The following is a 16945-nucleotide window of genomic DNA, read 5'->3' on the forward strand; positions in this document are numbered from 1 at the left end:
CCTCTGTTTGTTTTCAGGTTGTGTTTTCTTTTTTTTCTTCCTGAAAGCAGTCGAGCCGTTCAAACAAAACGTTCTGTTTCTTTTTCCCCGTGTCGAAGCTCCCTCCCTTGTGACACAGCGTCTGATTCCCCAGTTACAGCAGCACTTCCCAAGCACGTTCCCTGTGATACGCAGGGATTGACTTCGCTGCCATTGTCTGTCATTTTGTTTTCTGGTAGCTGCTCAGACCTTTTCCCCTGGGGGGGGGACGACTGTTCCTCTCCTGTGGGTGAAGGAAGGTCCTTTGGCCTTGAGCTCAGGCTGCTCTGAGTCTTCCATCCCACGGGGTGCAGAGTTCCGTGAGCAAACACCCCCAAAAAATCATGGCTGATCCCAAATGAAAGCCTGTATGGGGGCACGGGGGGGAGATGGGGGAGGAGAAAGGGGCTCTGGGCCTTGCCTGCACTCTTGAGAATGACTGAAACAGTTTAATTTGGGGTAAAAGCAGATACTGTAACTCATTCTTAAAAGGTCTGTTGGCTTTGTGGTGTTGGGTTGTTTGCTTCCCCTTCCCCCCCCCCCGCCGATTTCCATCTTGAAACCCCCCTGCCATCACCGCTGGTGGGAAGAGAAAACGAGTCCAGCACAGGCTTTGATCTACACTTATTTTCTTAACGTTTATGAGACTCGTGCAGGGCGGCGGGCAGCAATAAATCGCCAACCTGTTGCCGACGCTTCCCTTCCTGTGCCGGCTGCTCAGTGCAGAGCCCTGCTGTGCTCTGTGCTCTGTGCTCAGCACCGAGGGATCGGGCCGCAGTGCTGCTGTTCCCCCAGCTGGGTCCCATTCTGGGAGCTCTGCCTTCTGGGACTGGGGCGCGTGTGTCCTCCCTGCTGGAAACTCGTTCCAGTAAACACCGATGTGGCATTTCAGTGCAGCACGGCCCCAGCCCTGTGTCAGACTTTCCCTTCCCTCCCTTTTAGTCCCTGCCTCCAGCCACACCAGCTCCACGCTGCAGCTGCCCGCGTGAAGGAGGAAACGCAGTGGGCCGCCTGGAGTGACGGGCAGTGCTGAGGTGATAAAGCACCCCGAACAATGGGAATTTGGCTCTGGCTCGTGGCAGAGTTGTCCACAGCCTCCTGCCGCTCCGCAAAGCTCTGCTGCCCTTCTGCTTTCACTTCAGCGCTCCCTTAGCAGCCCTCCCTCAGCTCTTCCCCCTGCGTCTCGCCGCCTCTGCAGGCAGCATCCTGTGCCGTCCTCGCAGCTCTGCGGCCTCCTGTGCTCCCCAAACCCCTTCCTGCCCCACAACTGCCGAGAGGACGAAGCCCCAGCGCTCTGCGGTGACGCGGGAGGAGGAAAAACAGCTCCAGGCTCAGCGTGGGGCTGCACCGTGGCCACCACAGTGACCCCACGGCCCCGTCCAGGTCCCCGGCTGTCAGCCGTGCCGTTTGGTGGGGCCGTGTCCCGCAGTGACTCACAGCGCTGCGCTGGCTGGGGAGGCAGCAGCACAGGAATAGTTACACCGCAGCCGCCTGCGACGCGGAGGGAGTGGCTGCTGAAATATTTCAGGGCTGCGCTAAGCAACTAAAAATACACGTCAAACCCTCCTCCTCCTCCTCCTCGTTTTTCCTTTTTTATTATTATTATTTTTTTTCTCTTCTTGTTTTGGATCATTTCGGGCCCCGGGGGCAGCGCGGCCCCTCTGTGCTCCCCGTGGGGGTTCAGGGCAGTGGTTCTGTTTTCCCGGCCCGGTTCTTCCCTCCCAGCTCACAGCGGTGACTCAGGGCGGCCCTGGGGCAGGTGGGAGCCTTCGGGTCGGCACCAGGCTCTCGTGTGCTGGCACCGCGTGGGGCTGCACTTCAAGCAAGGCCCGGATGTAAGAGATTTAGGGAACGTTCTGGGGAAATGGGGTCAGCGTGCTGAGGTGCGAGGCTGGCGTTTGCGGTGGTGCTCAGGACCTCGCCGGGGTGTGCAAAGCTTAACAGAGCCCAGGGACATCGGGGGAAAGGAGGCACACAGCACGAGGGGACACCGCTGTGTTGGCTGGGGACACCGCAGGGCTGCAGCCTTTGTGAAGTGCCGGCTGGGACAAGAAAGCTGCGAGCGGGGAGCGCGTGGAATCGGGGACGCGAGGCAGCAGGACGTGGCTGGGCCTCACGAGGCTCCTGGCTCCGCCGCGGCCTCCTGAGCAGCGCCCGGGATGGGGACACGTGGGGCGGTCGGGGCTGCGGCTCACGGCCCCCACGGCGCACCGCCCGGCCCCATCCGCGGCCCCCTGAGGCCGGAAGGCCCGAACCGGCCGTGCGGGCCGCGCCCGTAATGATGGGGTTGAGCGGGAAGGCCCAGCCCGGCCCCGGGGCCTCGCTCCCCGCCCGCCCCGGGCCGCAGCACCGCGATGGGCGATGGGGGAGGCGCGGGGGGGGGGGCGGTCGGTTCGTTTCCCCGCGGCCATCGGTGGGGGGGGGGAGGGCGCCCTCCGCCGCACGCGGGCGGTGACGTCAGCGCTGACGCCGCACCGCCCCCTCAGCCGCCCGCGGGCTCAGCCGTGACGCGCGGGGCCGCCGCTGCCGCCGCACCCCCGCCGTGCCGCCTCGGAGCGGAGAGTACGGGGAAGGGGGGGGGAGACCGGGGCGCGACGCACGGCGGGGACTCTGCGGCGCGGCCCGACCCACCGCCCACACGGAGGGAAGGCCGCGGCCCGCCGCCCCTCCTCCCTTTGTGCCCGTGAGTCCCGGCGGGGCCCACGTGCGGCCCCTCCCCCGCCATGACGTCAGCCCGGCGGCCCTCGCGCTGTTGTGCGCCGTTCCCCGGCGGTCGCCCTGGCGACGGCGGAGCCAGGAGGGGGCGTGGCCGCCCGCCACCGCGTTTCCCCCGCCCCGGGGGGCGGAGCCTCGCCCCTTATGCAAATCGCGGCGAGCTAGGACGTCATGTGCAGCCAATGGCAGCGCCGCGCGGTGAGGTCACCGCCGCCGCGCCGCGTATTTAAACCGGCGCGGGGGCCGCGGCGGCGGCAGACGCGTGTGTGCGCGCGGAGGAGCGGGGCCGCGGCCGGTGGCACCGCCGCCTCCCCCGCCCTCCCCTCCCCCCCGGCAGCGCCGCGCTCGGCCCCGCGCCCCCTCCTTCACGGCGCTCCCCCCCGCCCCGTTCCCCCGCAGCCGGGCGGGGGAGGAGGATGGAAACACCCTTCTACCATGATGATGTGTTGAGCGGCCTCGGCGGCGGCTTCGCTCCGACCTCCGGCAGCAGCGGGCTCCTCCTGCCCTTCCCCGGCGGCAGCATGATGAAGAAGGACGCGCTCGGCCTGGCGCTGCCCGAGCAGGTGGCGGCGGCGCTGAAGGCCCCGGGAGCGGCGGCGGCGGCGGCGGCGGGCGCGGCGGGCGGAGAGGCGGCGGCGGGGCTGCTGGGTTCCGCCGAGCTGGGGCTGCTGAAGCTGGCGTCGCCCGAGTTGGAGCGCCTCATCATCCAGTCCAACGGGCTGGTGACCACCACGCCGACCAGCGGGCAGTTCCTCTACCCCAAAGCGGCCGCCTCGGAGGAGCAGGAGTTCGCCGAGGGCTTCGTGAAGGCGCTGGAGGACTTGCACAAGCAGAACCAGTTGGGCGGCGGCGGCGGCCCCAACGGGGGAGCGGCGGCGGCGGCGGGAGGAGGCGGCGGCGGAGGCGGCGGCGGAGGAGAGCTGCCCGCGGCCGGCCTGGCCCCGGAGCCGCCCGTGTACGCCAACCTCAGTACGTACCCCGCCGTCAGCTACGCCGCCGAGCCCGGCCCGTTCGCGGCCCCGCCGCCCCGGCTGCCTCCTCCCCCCCCGCCGCCGCTGAAGGACGAGCCGCAGATCGTGCCCGAGGTGCCGAGCTTCGGAGAGAGCCCTCCGCTGTCCCCCATCGATATGGACACGCAGGAGCGCATCAAAGCGGAGCGGAAACGGCTGAGGAACCGCATCGCCGCCTCCAAGTGCCGCAAGAGGAAACTGGAGCGCATCTCCCGCCTGGAGGAGAAGGTGAAGAGCCTCAAGAGCCAGAACACGGAACTGGCCTCCACCGCCAGCCTGCTCCGCGAGCAGGTGGCCCAGCTCAAGCAGAAGGTGCTCAGCCACGTCAACAGCGGCTGCCAGCTCCTCCCGCAGCACCAGCACCAGGTGCCGGCGTACTGAGGGCCGACGGAACCCCCCGTGCCCGCGCGGCGGCCGAAGGACAGAAGGACCCAACCGCCTCCACCCCCCCCCCCCCCCCATCACCGGGCCTGGCGGCGGACCGAGGGGAACTGGGGGAGAAGCGCGGATTGTGGGGGGAAGCGGCTGCGCGCAGCGCCCCCGTGTGGGCTGGGGGACTGGCGGACTGAGGGGCTCCTGAGGGCGCCCCCCTGTGGGCTGGGGGACTTTGCTCCCATCTCGGACCTGAGGGGGGGGCAGAAAGACTGAGGGGTTTTTGGGGTGACCCCGTTCTCTGCCCCGCAACGGACTTTGAGGGGCCCCCGAGCGCGGCCCCCCCCGCGCCGAGCGGCTGCGGTTTGCAGGGCCCCGCGAGGCCTCTGCCCCGCCACATTCCATTGAGGCCCCGCAGTAAAAACGCCGCTCAGGAGCCGCCTGTGCGCTGTGTGCATCGATTTGTGGGGGGAAGGAACCGGGAACGGGGCGGCGGGAGGGCGGGGGGCGGAGCGGGCAGGAAGCGGAGCGAACGGCTGCCATCTTGGGGGAGGGGAGATGGGGATCGGGGGGGAGGGGAAGGGAAAGGGAGGGTGATGTTGGGGGGAAGGGAGAGGAAGGTGGGGATCCTCGAGGGGGGTTGGGAGGAGCCCGTAGGAGCCCGTGGGGTGAGATGGAGGGGTCCCAAGGGAGTGGATTTGGGGTCATGGGGGTGGGGCGCCGATCCCGGTGGGAGCTCCGGCCCTCCCGGGGGCTGATGGGGGGGTGGGAAGGGTCAACAAATCCCCACTCGCTGTGCTGCTCGCACGGAACGCCCCAACTCCCTTCTCCTTCCCCCCCCCGACGGGAGGGGTCACGGGGCGGGATCCTTCTCGGCACTCTTGGGGTGAACTTCCTTCCCCCTCCCCGCTTCCTGCTGCTCCGTGCCCAGCAGCCCCCCCCCATCCGCCCCCGGAGCTTTTCCTCCTCCCCCGCACCTCGTGCCTCGGTTTCCCCGGAATGAAGCTCTTCCCGGAGCGCCTTTGGAGCTGCGAGGCCGCCGTTGTGGCACAGGGCGGGGTGGGGAACCGTTCCAGCTCCGGTGCGGGCTGTGCCGATACGGAACGTCCCGGGCCCCGGGGGTTGGCGGGGAGCCCGGCGCTCTGTGGCTGTGCCGGGGGTGGCGGAGGTCTGCAGCGGGCACGGTGAGCCCCGCGTCCCCGCATCCTCCATCCCCGTGCCTCGTGTCCCCACCGCATCCTCCCGTCCCCACATCCCCCGCGCTCCCGTGTTCACATCTCCCCACATCCTCATGCCCAAATTCCCGTCTCCCCAAGTTCCCGTGTTTCCACGTGTTCGTGTTCCCACATCCCCGCTTCCTTCCGTCCCCACATCTCTATGCCCTCGTGCCCACAGGTCCTTCCCCCGCCCCCAAGTCCACTTATCCCCATGTCCCCGTGTCTCCAAGTCCCCAAAATATCCCCATATCCCCACGTCCCCGCCCCGTGTCCCGCTGCACCCGCGGTGCCCTCACGCTGCGGGGGGAAACGGAGGCACGAAGGTGGGGGGAGGAGGGAGAACTGCCCCTCCCGGTGCTGCATCGCCGCCCGAGGCCGGCAGGGGGCGCCGCTGTTCCCCCCCCGGGGCAGATAAAGGCGGCGGCGGCGGCGGCCGAAACACAGAGCGGCATCGGCAGCACCGGGAGGGACAGCGGGGCCGGGGGGGGGCATGGCGCGGCTGCTGCTGTGCTGTGCTGCCCTGCTGGCGGCAGGTAACGGGGCGGGCGGGAACACCGGGCAGCTCCGGGTGGGCGCTGGCGTGGCTGCGGCCCCGGGGGGGGCTGGCTCTGCCGCGGTGTGACGGTGCGTGGTGCTCCGGGACAGCGGGGGGGGTCCAGGGCCGAGCCCTCAGTCGGGGCATGGGGCTGCACACCGCTGGTAATGGGCTGGTGGCCGCGTCCCCCCACTCTGCCCATCCCGGGGATCAGCGGAGCTCGCGGTCATGGGGGGCCATCGGGGACCCCTCGGTGGGGCCACCCCCGGGTCTCGCTCTGTCCGCGTGGTGCCCCCTGGGCAGGGCCGGAGCTGCTCCTCCTGTTGTGCAAATAGGAACGGGGCGATAAGAGCACCTCTGGCGCAGCCCTGCGCTGCCAACGAGGGTGCGCGCGGCCCGGACCAGCGCGGTGTGGCATTGCACGTCCCCAGGGCTGGGGCGCAGCGTCACCGCAGAGCTGCTCTCGTCGTCCCCAGCAGCGCTGAGCCAAATGCTGCAGCGGCTTCGGAGCCTCCTGCCCTTCTGAGAGCTGCGTTTGGGGTTGCGAGGGGCATCGTGCCCTCGGTGCAATGGCAAAAGCACCCGGAGAATGAACTGGGGAGGAGCTGCGGCCCCCCGGGGCTCTGCCCCATCCCTGCTGCTCCGCTCTCTCCTTAGGGACAGTCCATGGCCAGGAATCAACAGCAACATCACAGCCCCAGCCCAGCTCATCCGTAGGTGTCACCACGTGGACACGTGAGGAGCCTTCACCCAGCTCAGGGGCAGCTGAACCACAGATGTTGCCACAGGATGCAACCCCCAGCAAAGAGGGAGCAGCCTCTCCATCTCCACCGCACACCACTGCAACACCACCTTCAACTGCGACCCCAAGCACTGCAGCAGCTGAACCCCCCTCCAGCCCTGCAGGGTCACCATCTCTGCCCGTGACACCGGGCTCAGCTCCGCTGACCGCAGCCCCATCCAACGCCGCCACCACATCAGCCCCATCCAAGCTGACCTCGGTGCACAACCTCATGTGGTCCCCAGGCACAGCGCCGGCCCCGTCCTCTCCTGGGCAGCCCACCCCCCCTCCCAGCTCTGCTGTGCCCACTGCCAGCCCCGCTCCCGGCACTTCCTCGGCTCTCAGCTCCAGCACTGCGCAGCTGCTCGGGACTGGCAGCCTGGGTGAGCTCCATGGGATGGGATGTGGGGTGGGAGGGGTGGGGGAGCTGCACAGGCCTGCTGTCCCTTTCCATGCTGTGCACAGGGACTGGATGTGCTCGGGTGCCATTGGGTGCTGCCGTGTATTCCTGTCCCCATGGGAGTCCCTGAATTCTCCTGGTTTGGGGGCTGTGCTTGCAGGGGGTGCAGATCCCATAGGGAGGAGGCTTCTGTCCCCTTAGACCACCCAAAATCTCTCCCCATCCACTTCGGGGAGGTATTTCGTGCTCCCCCTTTATTCCGCGGTGCTGCGGGCTGGCGGTAGGTGGGATGTGACACAGGCACCCAGGTGGGCACCGCTGTGTGACGGGGTGCCCATCTCACCCCACAGCACAGCCCTCCTCCAAATCCAACCCCGGAGTGGTGGTGATCGTCTGCCTCTTCGTGGCTGTGCTGGTCGGGGCCGTGGCCATGCTGCTGGTGCGGCTGCGCCGCTGCAGGAAGCCCCACTTCCAGCGGCTGGACGAGGTGCCCATGGTGCGTGGGGAGCTGGGGGGCGGCGGGGGGCCGCAGGGTTTCCATCTCTCACCCTCTCGTCTCTCACCCCATCTCTCTCCTTCCTTAGGGCAAAGTGTCAGAGGAATCCCCCTTTGCCCGTCACCCCCCCAGGTGACCCCGCTGTGCCAAATAAAGACGCTGCAGCCCCGGCTTTGGTTTCCCATCTGAGCTGCACCCCCGTGGGTGTCAAATCCTCGGGGACGGGGTCGGGGTTGGGATGGAGGTCCCGGGGCGCAGATGGAGGAGGAGCGCGGGGCAGAGGGGGGGGGGGGGGATCTGCACGGTGCCCCCCCCGAGCGGGGTGGGCTGGAGGGAGGGCGCGAGCGGGCAGGCACGCACATCGCCTTCCTTCTGCTCGGCTGCACTCGGCCGAGGCTGCGGCACGATCCGGTAATGGGGGCGGGTGTGGGGCTGAGGTTGATGTGGGGCGGCCACCCCCGACGTGGAAACGGAGATGGGGGTGGGGAGGCTCAGCACTGGGCAAGGGGGAGGGGAGCGTCGGTGGCACCTGGGGAGATGCCGGGGCTGCTCCTCTCTTCTGGAGATTTGGGGGCGAGGATTTGGGGCCTGGTGGTGCTCTGCGATGGGGCGCGCGGCCATCCCCGTGGCTTTGGATCCCCGTCCCTCGGATGTCCCTTGGGGATAGCGGTGAGCCGATGTCGGGGGGCTCTGGGGCGGCACGGGGGGCGGGGTCCGGTGCTTCTCTGAGCCCCGAGACGCCGCCCTGAGCCCCATCCATCGCGATAGAATGGGAATGTAAACGGCCCCTCCGCTCCCACCACCCCACCGAGGGGTGACGCGGAGCCCCCGCTCGCCCCCACCCCCCGCAGCCACGATGCGACGGAGCCGCACAGCGCTGCCCTTCCTGAGCGTGGAGGTGAGACCGCACCGAGACCGGGCACCGGGGGGGAGCACTTGGGGGGCACCAGGGGTGCGCCTGGGGGATAGCGGGGGTGTACCGGGGCGCCTGAGGGGGATCCCCGGTGGGAACGTCCCAGCACGGCGCCTCCGGGCAGCAATTAACGTGCTGATGGCTCTCGGAGTTAATTATCCCCCTAATGGGCTGTTAATTATTATTCGCCCCTGCGTAATTGCGCGCCGGCTCCGGGGGATTTTCCAGCGGGATCCCGGGGGGTGGGGGGAGGGCGGAGGAACTCACGGAGCTGCCGGGACCGGGACAACCCCGCTGTCCTCCCTGCATTTCGGGGCCCCTTGAGGGGGGCGAAGACACCGGGGCTCTGCACCTCGGGCTCCTCACCGCCTCCCGCCCGCTGTCCCGTGTCCCCCACAGCGCTGCCGCGACGTTGCCGAGGCCGTCCCGTCGGGACCGGGATCCCTGCCGGGCGCCATCCGCCGCCGCTTCTCCGGGACTCCGCTGCTGCCTCCGCTCGGCTGCCGGGGGGCCCCCGAGCCCGAGGGCTCCCGCGTGGTGTTCACCATCGAGGAGAGCGGCCCCAGCAGCGGCGACGAGGCGGATCCCCCCCGGTAAGCGGCGCCGGTGCGGGGCTGCTCGGAACTCAGTGCCCCGCGGGGCAGGGGGGGAACCGGAGGGTTCTGCTCAGCACCGGGGCGGACATGGGGGGGTACCGCTGTTACGGGGGCGTAACGGAACCGGTTTCAGCACCGGGGAACGGACAGCGGCCCCGAGGGGGGGGTCGGGGAGGTGGGCAGCGCCGTCCCGTCCCCGCGTCCCGGGCCCGGAGGTGACCTCGCTGCCTCCCCTGGCATCGCCGCGCCGTTATTTTGGGGCCCTTCCCGTCCCCCTCCGGCCCGGCCCCGGCTCCGGTGTCACCCGCTGTCCCCCCCCCCCGCACACGGACACGTGTCCCCGCCCGGGGGGGGGGCCGGGCAGTGCCGTCCCGGAGCCGAGGACTGGCTGTCCCGCGGTCCGGCCCAGCCCTGCTGTCCCATGGGCTCCCGGCTGCCAGGCGGGGACAGCTCTGTCCCCACCCCGCTGTCCCAATCCCCCCCCGCACCCCGTGCCAGGCTGTCGCGACACCCCCCCGATGTCCCCATGCTCTCACCCAGCGGGTCCCCTCCTCCGCACGGCTCCCCTGGTGCCTCCGGGGGTCCCGCGGGTGCCGCCGTGCCGGGGGGGCCCTTCCTGGCTCCCCGCCACCCCCGGGATATTTTGGCCCTCGCCGCAGACAGCAGGTACCGCTGCGTCACCGGGTCAGGGGGCACCCGGCTCCCACGGCCAGGACAGGGCCATGCGCGTCCCTGGGGGTCCCGGCCGGCTCTGTGTCCCCACATGGGCAGTGAGGAGGAGTGTGGGGGGACGAGGTTGGCTCTCGTGGGCCTCTTGGTGACACTGTGGCATGATTGCAGTCGTACGCGGGGTGCTCTGGGCTCGGCCTTGTCCCTAGGTGACACCATATCATGAGCACAGCGTGTATCCGGGATGCTCCAGGCTCGTCCCTTGGTGGCACTGTGGCCTGTCCACACCGTGTGTCCGGATGCTCTGGGCTCAGCTGCGTCCCTCGGTGACATCCTGGCACGGCCGCTTCATCCGTCCCTGGGTGGCACTGCGGTGCGTCCCCACCATGTGCCCGGCTCGCTCCAGGCGCTGTGCCCGGGTCACACGGCGCTCAGCGTGGCGCTGCTCGCATCCCAGCACAGCATCCTCACCCGACGGGCACAGCTGCCACCTCGGGGACAGGAGGGCAGCGGGCGGCACAGGGCCACGTGCCTGCAGGCCGTGCTCACGTGGGGCCGCAGGAGCCGTCGGGGCGCCGGGGGGGGGGCGGGGGGGGTGAAGCAGACAGTTGTTTAATTTCTCAGGCGCGGGCGGGAGGGGATGGAAAGTTTCCCGGGGCTGCGGGGGGGAACGGCCGCGCATTTCCTGCTCCGCACCGCTCCCATCCCCTTGGGTCCGGACCCCCAGCGCTGCGCTTCGGTGCCCCGATTGGGGCCATGCTGCCGTCCCCTGGGGTGTCGTCGCCGGTGGGGTCCCCGCGGGGCTCCCCCCGCAACTCCCCCGTGCTGTTCAGGAGGCTGAGGGTGAACCAGAGCATCCGCCTGCAGCGCCGCTTCACCGTGGCGCATCCCCTCGGGTAAGGGGGGGGTCCGAGAGGGGTGGGAGTGGGAAATGGGGACACAGCGTGGACGCCCTCGGTGCTGCGGTGTGTCACCATCGGTGGGGACGTGGGGCTGAGCGGGGCCTTTGTGGCGGCGGGGCTGAGCTGGGCGGGGGGCAGCGGTGGCCGAGGACGGGTGTGCTCATAGCAGGGGGGGCTGCTGGGCTCCGTCTGTGGGTGTCTGCCCACAGTGGGGGCATGGCGGAGGGGCAGGAGGCGCTGACTCCCACCCTGGAGGGGCCGGGCACTGCAGGGAGCAGCAGTGTCCTCTCCAATGGTAACAGCACCTATTTTTAGCGGCCCCCAGTCCCCCCCCCCGCTGCCTGACACCGCACTGCATGGAAAGTATTTCTGAGTTCGGCACCAGAGCCGCTGTCCCGGCTGCGTCCCCCCCTCCTCGACCACACGGCCCCCACCCCGGTGTGCCCCGCAGCCATTGTGGTGGGTATGTGTGTGTCTGCTCCACGTCTTGGTGACACCGTGCCCGGGTCGGGGCCGTCCCCGGGGTGGCTGAGCTGCACCGGAGGGGGAACAAACCCCCAATTGAGCCGCAGGGCAGGAGGAGCCACAATGCGGCTTTGTGTCCCCGTACCATCGGGGACGCGGGGCAGAGGCTGAGAGCGGGGCCGGGGATGCAGCCAGGCGGCCGCTGCCCGTCCCGGAGGCACTCCTGCATCGGGTAGGTCCGGCAGAGTGGGGGGGAGGGAGGAGGGACGGGGAAGCTCCAATCCTTCCCTGGGGCGGCTCATCCCCGTCCCCATTGTGGCACTGGGAGGGGACGGATGCTGGTGGCCCTCGCTGTGTCCCCATGCTCAGCCGTTCCCATGACCCGGGGGCAGCGGGGCGGCGGCTGCCACGGGGACAGCGCGGGGCCACCATCCCCGTCCCCGTGCCTCTCGTCCCCCGTGGGCTGCGCGGCTTCGGATGGCACCGCCCCACCGCGTCCCCAGGGCCCGGCGCTTGGCTTCCCCCGTGGTTTCTGTCCTTCGATGTCCCCTGGCTCCGTGCCCTGGACGGGTTCCCTGTGGGACTCGGCGCTTTGGGCCACGGCTGATGGAGACTTTCGAGGACTCGCGGCGGACCGCGGCGCCGGGGACGTTGGGACGAGGGATGACGGTGACGCGGGGCGGCTCACCTCCAGCAGCGGGACGGGTCCCGGCCTCGCCCTGGCTGCGAGCGGGGACAGCAGCGGTGTCCCCAATGCTCCCGGTGCCCCCGCCGATGCCAGCCCCGTCCCCTATCCCTGCAGCTTTGACCTGGAGAATGGCCCCCCGGGAAGGGGCCCGCTGGAGCCGCAGTGCAGCCCGGGCGCAGGGCTGGTGCTGCAGGGCGCCTTCACCCACGGCCAGCGCCGCGAGTCCTTCCTCTACCGCTCCGACAGCGACTACGACCTGTCCCCCAAGGCCATGTCCCGCAACTCCTCCACCGCCAGCGACCTGTAAGTCAGCCCCGACCCTCCGTCCCGCCCTCCCCCCGCCCCTCTCCCCCCTCCTCACCCATCTTTGCTCCCCGCAGGCACGGCGAAGACATGATCGTCACACCCTTCGCGCAGGTGCGGCCGTGTGGCAAAGAGGGGAAACGTCCCCTCGTCCCCCCGTGCGCAGCGCTGTGGGGAGGGCCGGCGGCGCGCAGCCCATCCCCAGCCCCTCTCACACCCCCCAGGTCCTGGCCAGCCTGCGCACCGTGCGCAACAACGTGATGGTGCTGCTGCACCTCCAGGAGCGCGTGGGCACCAAGTGAGTGGGGGGGATGAGGGGGGGTTGGGCTGGGGGGCACGGCGTGGTGCTCAGCTCTGCGCGTTCTGCAGGCGGGCGTCGAGCAGCAGCCTCCCCTCTGCCAGCAGGGCCGGCCTGTCTGGTGAGTGCCCCAATGGGGACAAACAGGGGCCCGGGGGGGAGGGGGCAGGTCGCTGTCCCGCAGTGGGGGTGCGGTGTTCCCTCACCCGTGGGGTGCAGCGATGGCTTTGCCCTTTGGGATCCATGTCGGGTTTTCGGCGGCTCCATCCGCCCTTCGCACAGCGGTGGAGGTGGAACGGCTCCCGCTGACGTCAGACCTTCCATTAATAAATCCCCGGGCGGTGCGTGGAGCCCTGTGGGAGCCCCGGGCCGGGTGTCACCTCGGGGCGAGGCGTGGGGACGGCGTGACACCATGCTGTGCTCCGGGGACGGCGCGCCCGGCTGCAGCGTCTGCTCAGCACCGCTCCCCATCAGAGCCCCATGGGGACGTGAGCATCCCTCAGTGGGGATGGTGGGGCCGGGCCTCCACTCGCATCCCCGTGCCCGGCTGTGACGCCGTGCTGCCCTGCAGCAGAGGATGCTCAGCAGAAGCTGTCGCTGGAGACCCTGGAGGAGCTGGACTGGTGCCTGGAGCAGCTGGAGACGCTGCAGACGCGGCACTCGGTCAGCGAGATGGCTTCCAACAAGGTGAGGACCGCCGTGGGGGTGCTTGCCCTGCCATGGGGGCACGGGGGCTGCCCCACACAGCGCTCATCCCTGTCCGCTGCCGCCTGCAGTTTAAGCGGATGCTGAGCCGGGAGCTCTCACACCTCTCGGAGAGCGGCCGCTCGGGGAACCAGGTGTCCGAGTACATCTCCAGCACCTTCCTGGGTGAGTTCCTGGCAGGCAGGGCCTCCGCACCCCTCTGCAGCTCAGGGCCTGCAGCAGCTGCACAGAGCTGGGCACACATCACTGCAGTGCTGAGCCCCACTCACATTTTACGAGTCTGGGGGAGTGCGTCGGGGCTTTTCTGGGAGCTGCCCCAGCATTGGTGGCTTTGGGGGTGTCGCAGCCTCAGTCCTGGCTATGAACACCAGTGCAAACTGGGGCGTGCTGGTGGATGCTGCTCTGTGCTGGTGCGTGGGTTGGCAGCTGGCGCAGGGCTGTCCCTGCACGGGGGATCCCAGGGGACAGCCCTACGGTGGGTGGGTGGGTGGGGGGAGCTCCCGGCGGCCCCCCGGTTGCCATGGCGTCGCGGTGCTCTCCGTGCCGGCTGACGTCAGCCATCGGGGGGGCTGTGCTCCCCCTCACTGCCGCGGCCGCGCAGACAAGCAGCACGAGGTGGAGATCCCTCCAGCGCTGCCCAAGGAGGAGCGGGAGCGCAGGAAGCGGCCGATGTCGCAGATCAGCGGTGTGAGGAGGCCGGCTCACGGCCCCCGCCTTGCTGCCATCCCGCGCTTCGGGGTGCGCACGGAGCAGGAGGGGCTGCTGGCCAAGGTGAGCCCCCGCCCAGCGTGGGTCCAACCCCCGTCGGGGTCCCGGCTCTCGCAGAACCCCGTGCCTCGGTCCCCAGGAGCTGCAGGACACCAACAAGTGGGGTCTCGACATCTTCAAAGTGGCCGAGTACTCAGGGAATCGCCCGCTGACGGTCCTCATGTACAGCATCTTCCAGGTGAGCACCGGGGGGGGGGGCCGCCCCCTCCTCACTGCTCGGATGACCCCAGCCCGGTCCTCCTGCAGGAGCGTGACCTGATGAAGACGTTCCGCATCCCCGCCGACACTTTCCTCACCTACATGCTGACGCTGGAGGATCATTACCGCTCCGACTTGGCGTACCACAACAGCATCCACGCCGCCGACGTGGCGCAGTCCACCCACGTGCTGCTCTCCACGCCGGCGCTGGAGGTGAGCCCCGCTCCCTTGGTGCCACCAAACGCGTCCGCCGTGGCTGTGAGCGCCTGTGCCGCCCTTCCCAGGCCGTCTTCACCGACCTGGAGATCATGGCCGCCATCTTCGCCAGCGCCATCCACGACGTTGACCACCCCGGCGTCTCCAATCAGTTCCTCATCAACACCAGTGAGCCGGGGGGAGCGGGGCGGCGGGGCTGCGTGCGTGGGGTCACCGCGATGCGACCAGCGCCATCATCCCGCAGACTCGGAGCTGGCGCTGATGTACAACGACGCTTCGGTGCTGGAGAATCACCACCTGGCTGTGGGCTTCAAGCTGCTGCAGGAGGAGAACTGCGACATCTTCCAGAACCTGAGCAAGAAGCAGAGGCAGTCGCTCCGCAAGATGGCCATCGATATGGTGCGCGGCGCCGCGGGGTGCGGGGCTGCGGGGCGCTGCGGTCGGGCTGAGCACCCTGCCCTGCATGCCCTGCCCAGGTGCTGGCCACCGACATGTCCAAGCACATGAACCTGCTGGCGGACCTGAAGACCATGGTGGAGACCAAGAAGGTGACCAGCCTGGGGGTGCTGCTGCTGGACAACTACTCTGACCGGATCCAGGTGGGCACGGGGACGTGGCAGGAGCGTTGCTCAGCCCATGGCACTGGGTTGAGGTGGCAGACCTGGGGATGAGGGCTGTCGGCTGAGCGGCGCGGTGCCCCGCAGGTCCTGCAGAACATGGTGCACTGCGCCGACCTCAGCAACCCCACCAAACCGCTGGAGCTGTACCGGCAGTGGACCGACCGCATCATGGCCGAGTTCTTCCACCAGGGTGACCGGGAGCGAGAGAAGGGGATGGAGATCAGCCCCATGTGTGACAAGCACACCGCCTCCGTGGAGAAGTCCCAGGTTGGGGGCACGGCGTGGGGTCGGGGCTGAGGGGCACCGCGGGGGGCTGAGCTCTCCCTTCCCACAGGTGGGATTCATCGACTTCATCGCCCACCCGCTGTGGGAGACCTGGGCCGACCTGGTGCACCCTGACGCCCAGGAGATCCTGGACACGCTGGAGGACAACCGGGAGTGGTACCAGAGCATGATCCCACGCAGCCCCTCCCCACCGCCAGAGGTGGGATCCCAAGTTCCCCCCGCTGACCCCGGCAAGTCCCAGTTTGAGATGACGCTGGAAGAGGAGGAGGGAGAGTCGGACACGGAAGCGGAGGGGCCCGAGAGCCCTTTGGAGGAGGACAACAGCGGCTCCAAGACGTCGGCTACGGATGATTCGGAGTCAGCTGACACAGAGCGTTTGTCACCTGGCTCCGGGGACCGGGAGGTGGACAACAGGAGAGTGCAGGAGGGGACCCTGCCAAAGGACGGGGCTGGTGGTGGGTGCACAGCGCCGGATCCCCAGAGCGGCGGGGAGCTGTGCCTGGACACGGAGGGCAATGTCACATTCCTGCCCCTGGGCACGTAGCGGCCCGGCCGGAGGGTTCCATCGCTGCTGTGGGGATGTGGGACTGAGCACTGCCCCAGAGAGGGTCGTGGGCGCTGCTGGGACTGGCACACGGAGCCCCAGAGGACGTCCCCATGTGGGAGCCGGGCAGATCCCAATGGCAGTGAGGATATGGCTCACCCCCTCCCCTGCTTCCACCCGGCATCCAGCTGCTGGGAAAGGTCCCCGTCACCACCAACAGGGCTCCAGGATGCCGCTCCTGCCCCATCCCAGCCCTGGGCACAGCAGAGCAGTCCCCACTCAGCACGGTGCAGCCGAAAGCGTTTTGGTGTCACGGTGGCACACAGCGTTTGGTGTCCGGGCATCGCAGCACAACGCTGGCTGTGCGCCCACGAGTCGGAGGTGTTTTTACTGGGGGACAGCTTCACTTTTTAAAGCCTTTTGTAGCTCACTTCATCCCATCAGCCTCACCTGGGCGCGCACAGCAGGAGCTGCTCTGGCTGCACTCATTGCTGTTTGGCACCGTGGGCCCCGACGGGGCGGCCCCGCGACGGTTCGGTTTCTTCCTTCACCCTGCAGATATTAAACCTCGTTTGTTTCTCCACTCCTCTCCAAAGCGGACGTTGCTCCTCTCGTGGGCGCTGGGGGCACCGTGCCCGGGTCGCGATGCGCTCGGTGCCCCCGGGACCCCGCGGGGAGCGCGGAGAGCAGCGCTGTGCGCTCGAACAAAGCCGAACTCCTCCCTGGAAATGTCGCTCCGTCGCTGGCAAACACTGCCTACGAAGGTAAATATTTAATCGCCGGCTTGGCGCGGCGCGGAGCTTGCTCCCTGCTCTTCCGCATTGCTCCCTGGGGTGATTGATCGGCAAACACGGCCCCACCCGCAGCACCGCCCCGGCAAAGCCCTCCCTTCACCCCAAAGCAACAGAGGATCCCCACGGCCCCCCAGCCCCGCACTGCCACCCCCTCCTTTCGCCCCACGATGGGGGAGCCGCCCTCCCCAAACCTCCTGGGAGGGGAGAAAACAGCCGGATCCCGGGGCCGGGCTGGGGGCGGTGGGGGTCCCACGGGTGTGGGACTCTGTGGGGCGGATGGGGGCTCCGTGACCCCGGCCGTGTTGGGGGGGGGCAGCGCTCGGTGCTCCCCGCAGACCTCGTGCTGCCCGCAGCCCCAAAGGGGGGACCGGGGTGATGCTGCGGGCCAGGGTGCGGGAGGCCGCGCCTGGAGGTGGGGGATGGAGGCGTGGGGCCGC

General features: G+C 69.2%; 4 protein-coding genes across 11 annotated transcripts in view; all 4 read left to right on the forward strand.

Moving 5' to 3' along the window:
* RAB3A (RAB3A, member RAS oncogene family) overlaps positions 1-16945 on the forward strand; it is a 55538-nt gene that overhangs the window by 34575 nt on the left and 4018 nt on the right. The gene's annotated exons all lie outside the window — the stretch shown is intronic.
* On the forward strand, positions 3066-4551 carry JUND (JunD proto-oncogene, AP-1 transcription factor subunit). Its single transcript, XM_052699963.1, has one exon. It carries the CDS (start codon positions 3150-3152, stop codon positions 4122-4124), a length of 975 nt encoding a protein of 324 aa, XP_052555923.1. The 5' UTR covers positions 3066-3149; the 3' UTR covers positions 4125-4551.
* On the forward strand, positions 4859-7716 carry LOC128088987 (mucin-7). The gene is made up of 4 exons (XM_052699968.1): positions 4859-5865; positions 6525-7031; positions 7399-7544; positions 7633-7716. The coding sequence occupies exons 1-4, from the start codon at positions 5823-5825 to the stop codon at positions 7678-7680; spliced, it is 744 nt and encodes a 247-aa protein (XP_052555928.1). The 5' UTR covers positions 4859-5822; the 3' UTR covers positions 7681-7716.
* PDE4C (phosphodiesterase 4C) lies at positions 9547-16297 on the forward strand. Of its 8 annotated transcripts, none has more exons than XM_052699954.1 (15): positions 9547-9719; positions 11892-12080; positions 12158-12194; positions 12305-12378; positions 12450-12499; positions 12950-13065; positions 13155-13248; positions 13685-13854; positions 13931-14029; positions 14098-14262; positions 14334-14433; positions 14510-14664; positions 14742-14864; positions 14970-15152; positions 15220-16297. In XM_052699954.1, exons 1-15 carry the CDS (start codon positions 9580-9582, stop codon positions 15712-15714), a joined length of 2190 nt encoding a protein of 729 aa, XP_052555914.1. In that variant the 5' UTR covers positions 9547-9579; the 3' UTR covers positions 15715-16297. The 8 variants fall into 8 exon arrangements, with proteins under 8 accessions (XP_052555914.1, XP_052555915.1, XP_052555916.1 ...); XM_052699955.1 differs by lacking the exon at positions 9547-9719 and adding an exon at positions 10363-10618; XM_052699956.1 differs by lacking the exon at positions 9547-9719 and adding an exon at positions 10363-10618 and having other exon boundaries at positions 12953-13065.

This window comes from Tympanuchus pallidicinctus, unplaced genomic scaffold (assembly GCF_026119805.1).
Source record: "Tympanuchus pallidicinctus isolate F22 unplaced genomic scaffold, pur_lepc_1.0 scaffold38, whole genome shotgun sequence".
Taxonomy (NCBI): Eukaryota; Metazoa; Chordata; class Aves; order Galliformes; family Phasianidae; genus Tympanuchus; species Tympanuchus pallidicinctus.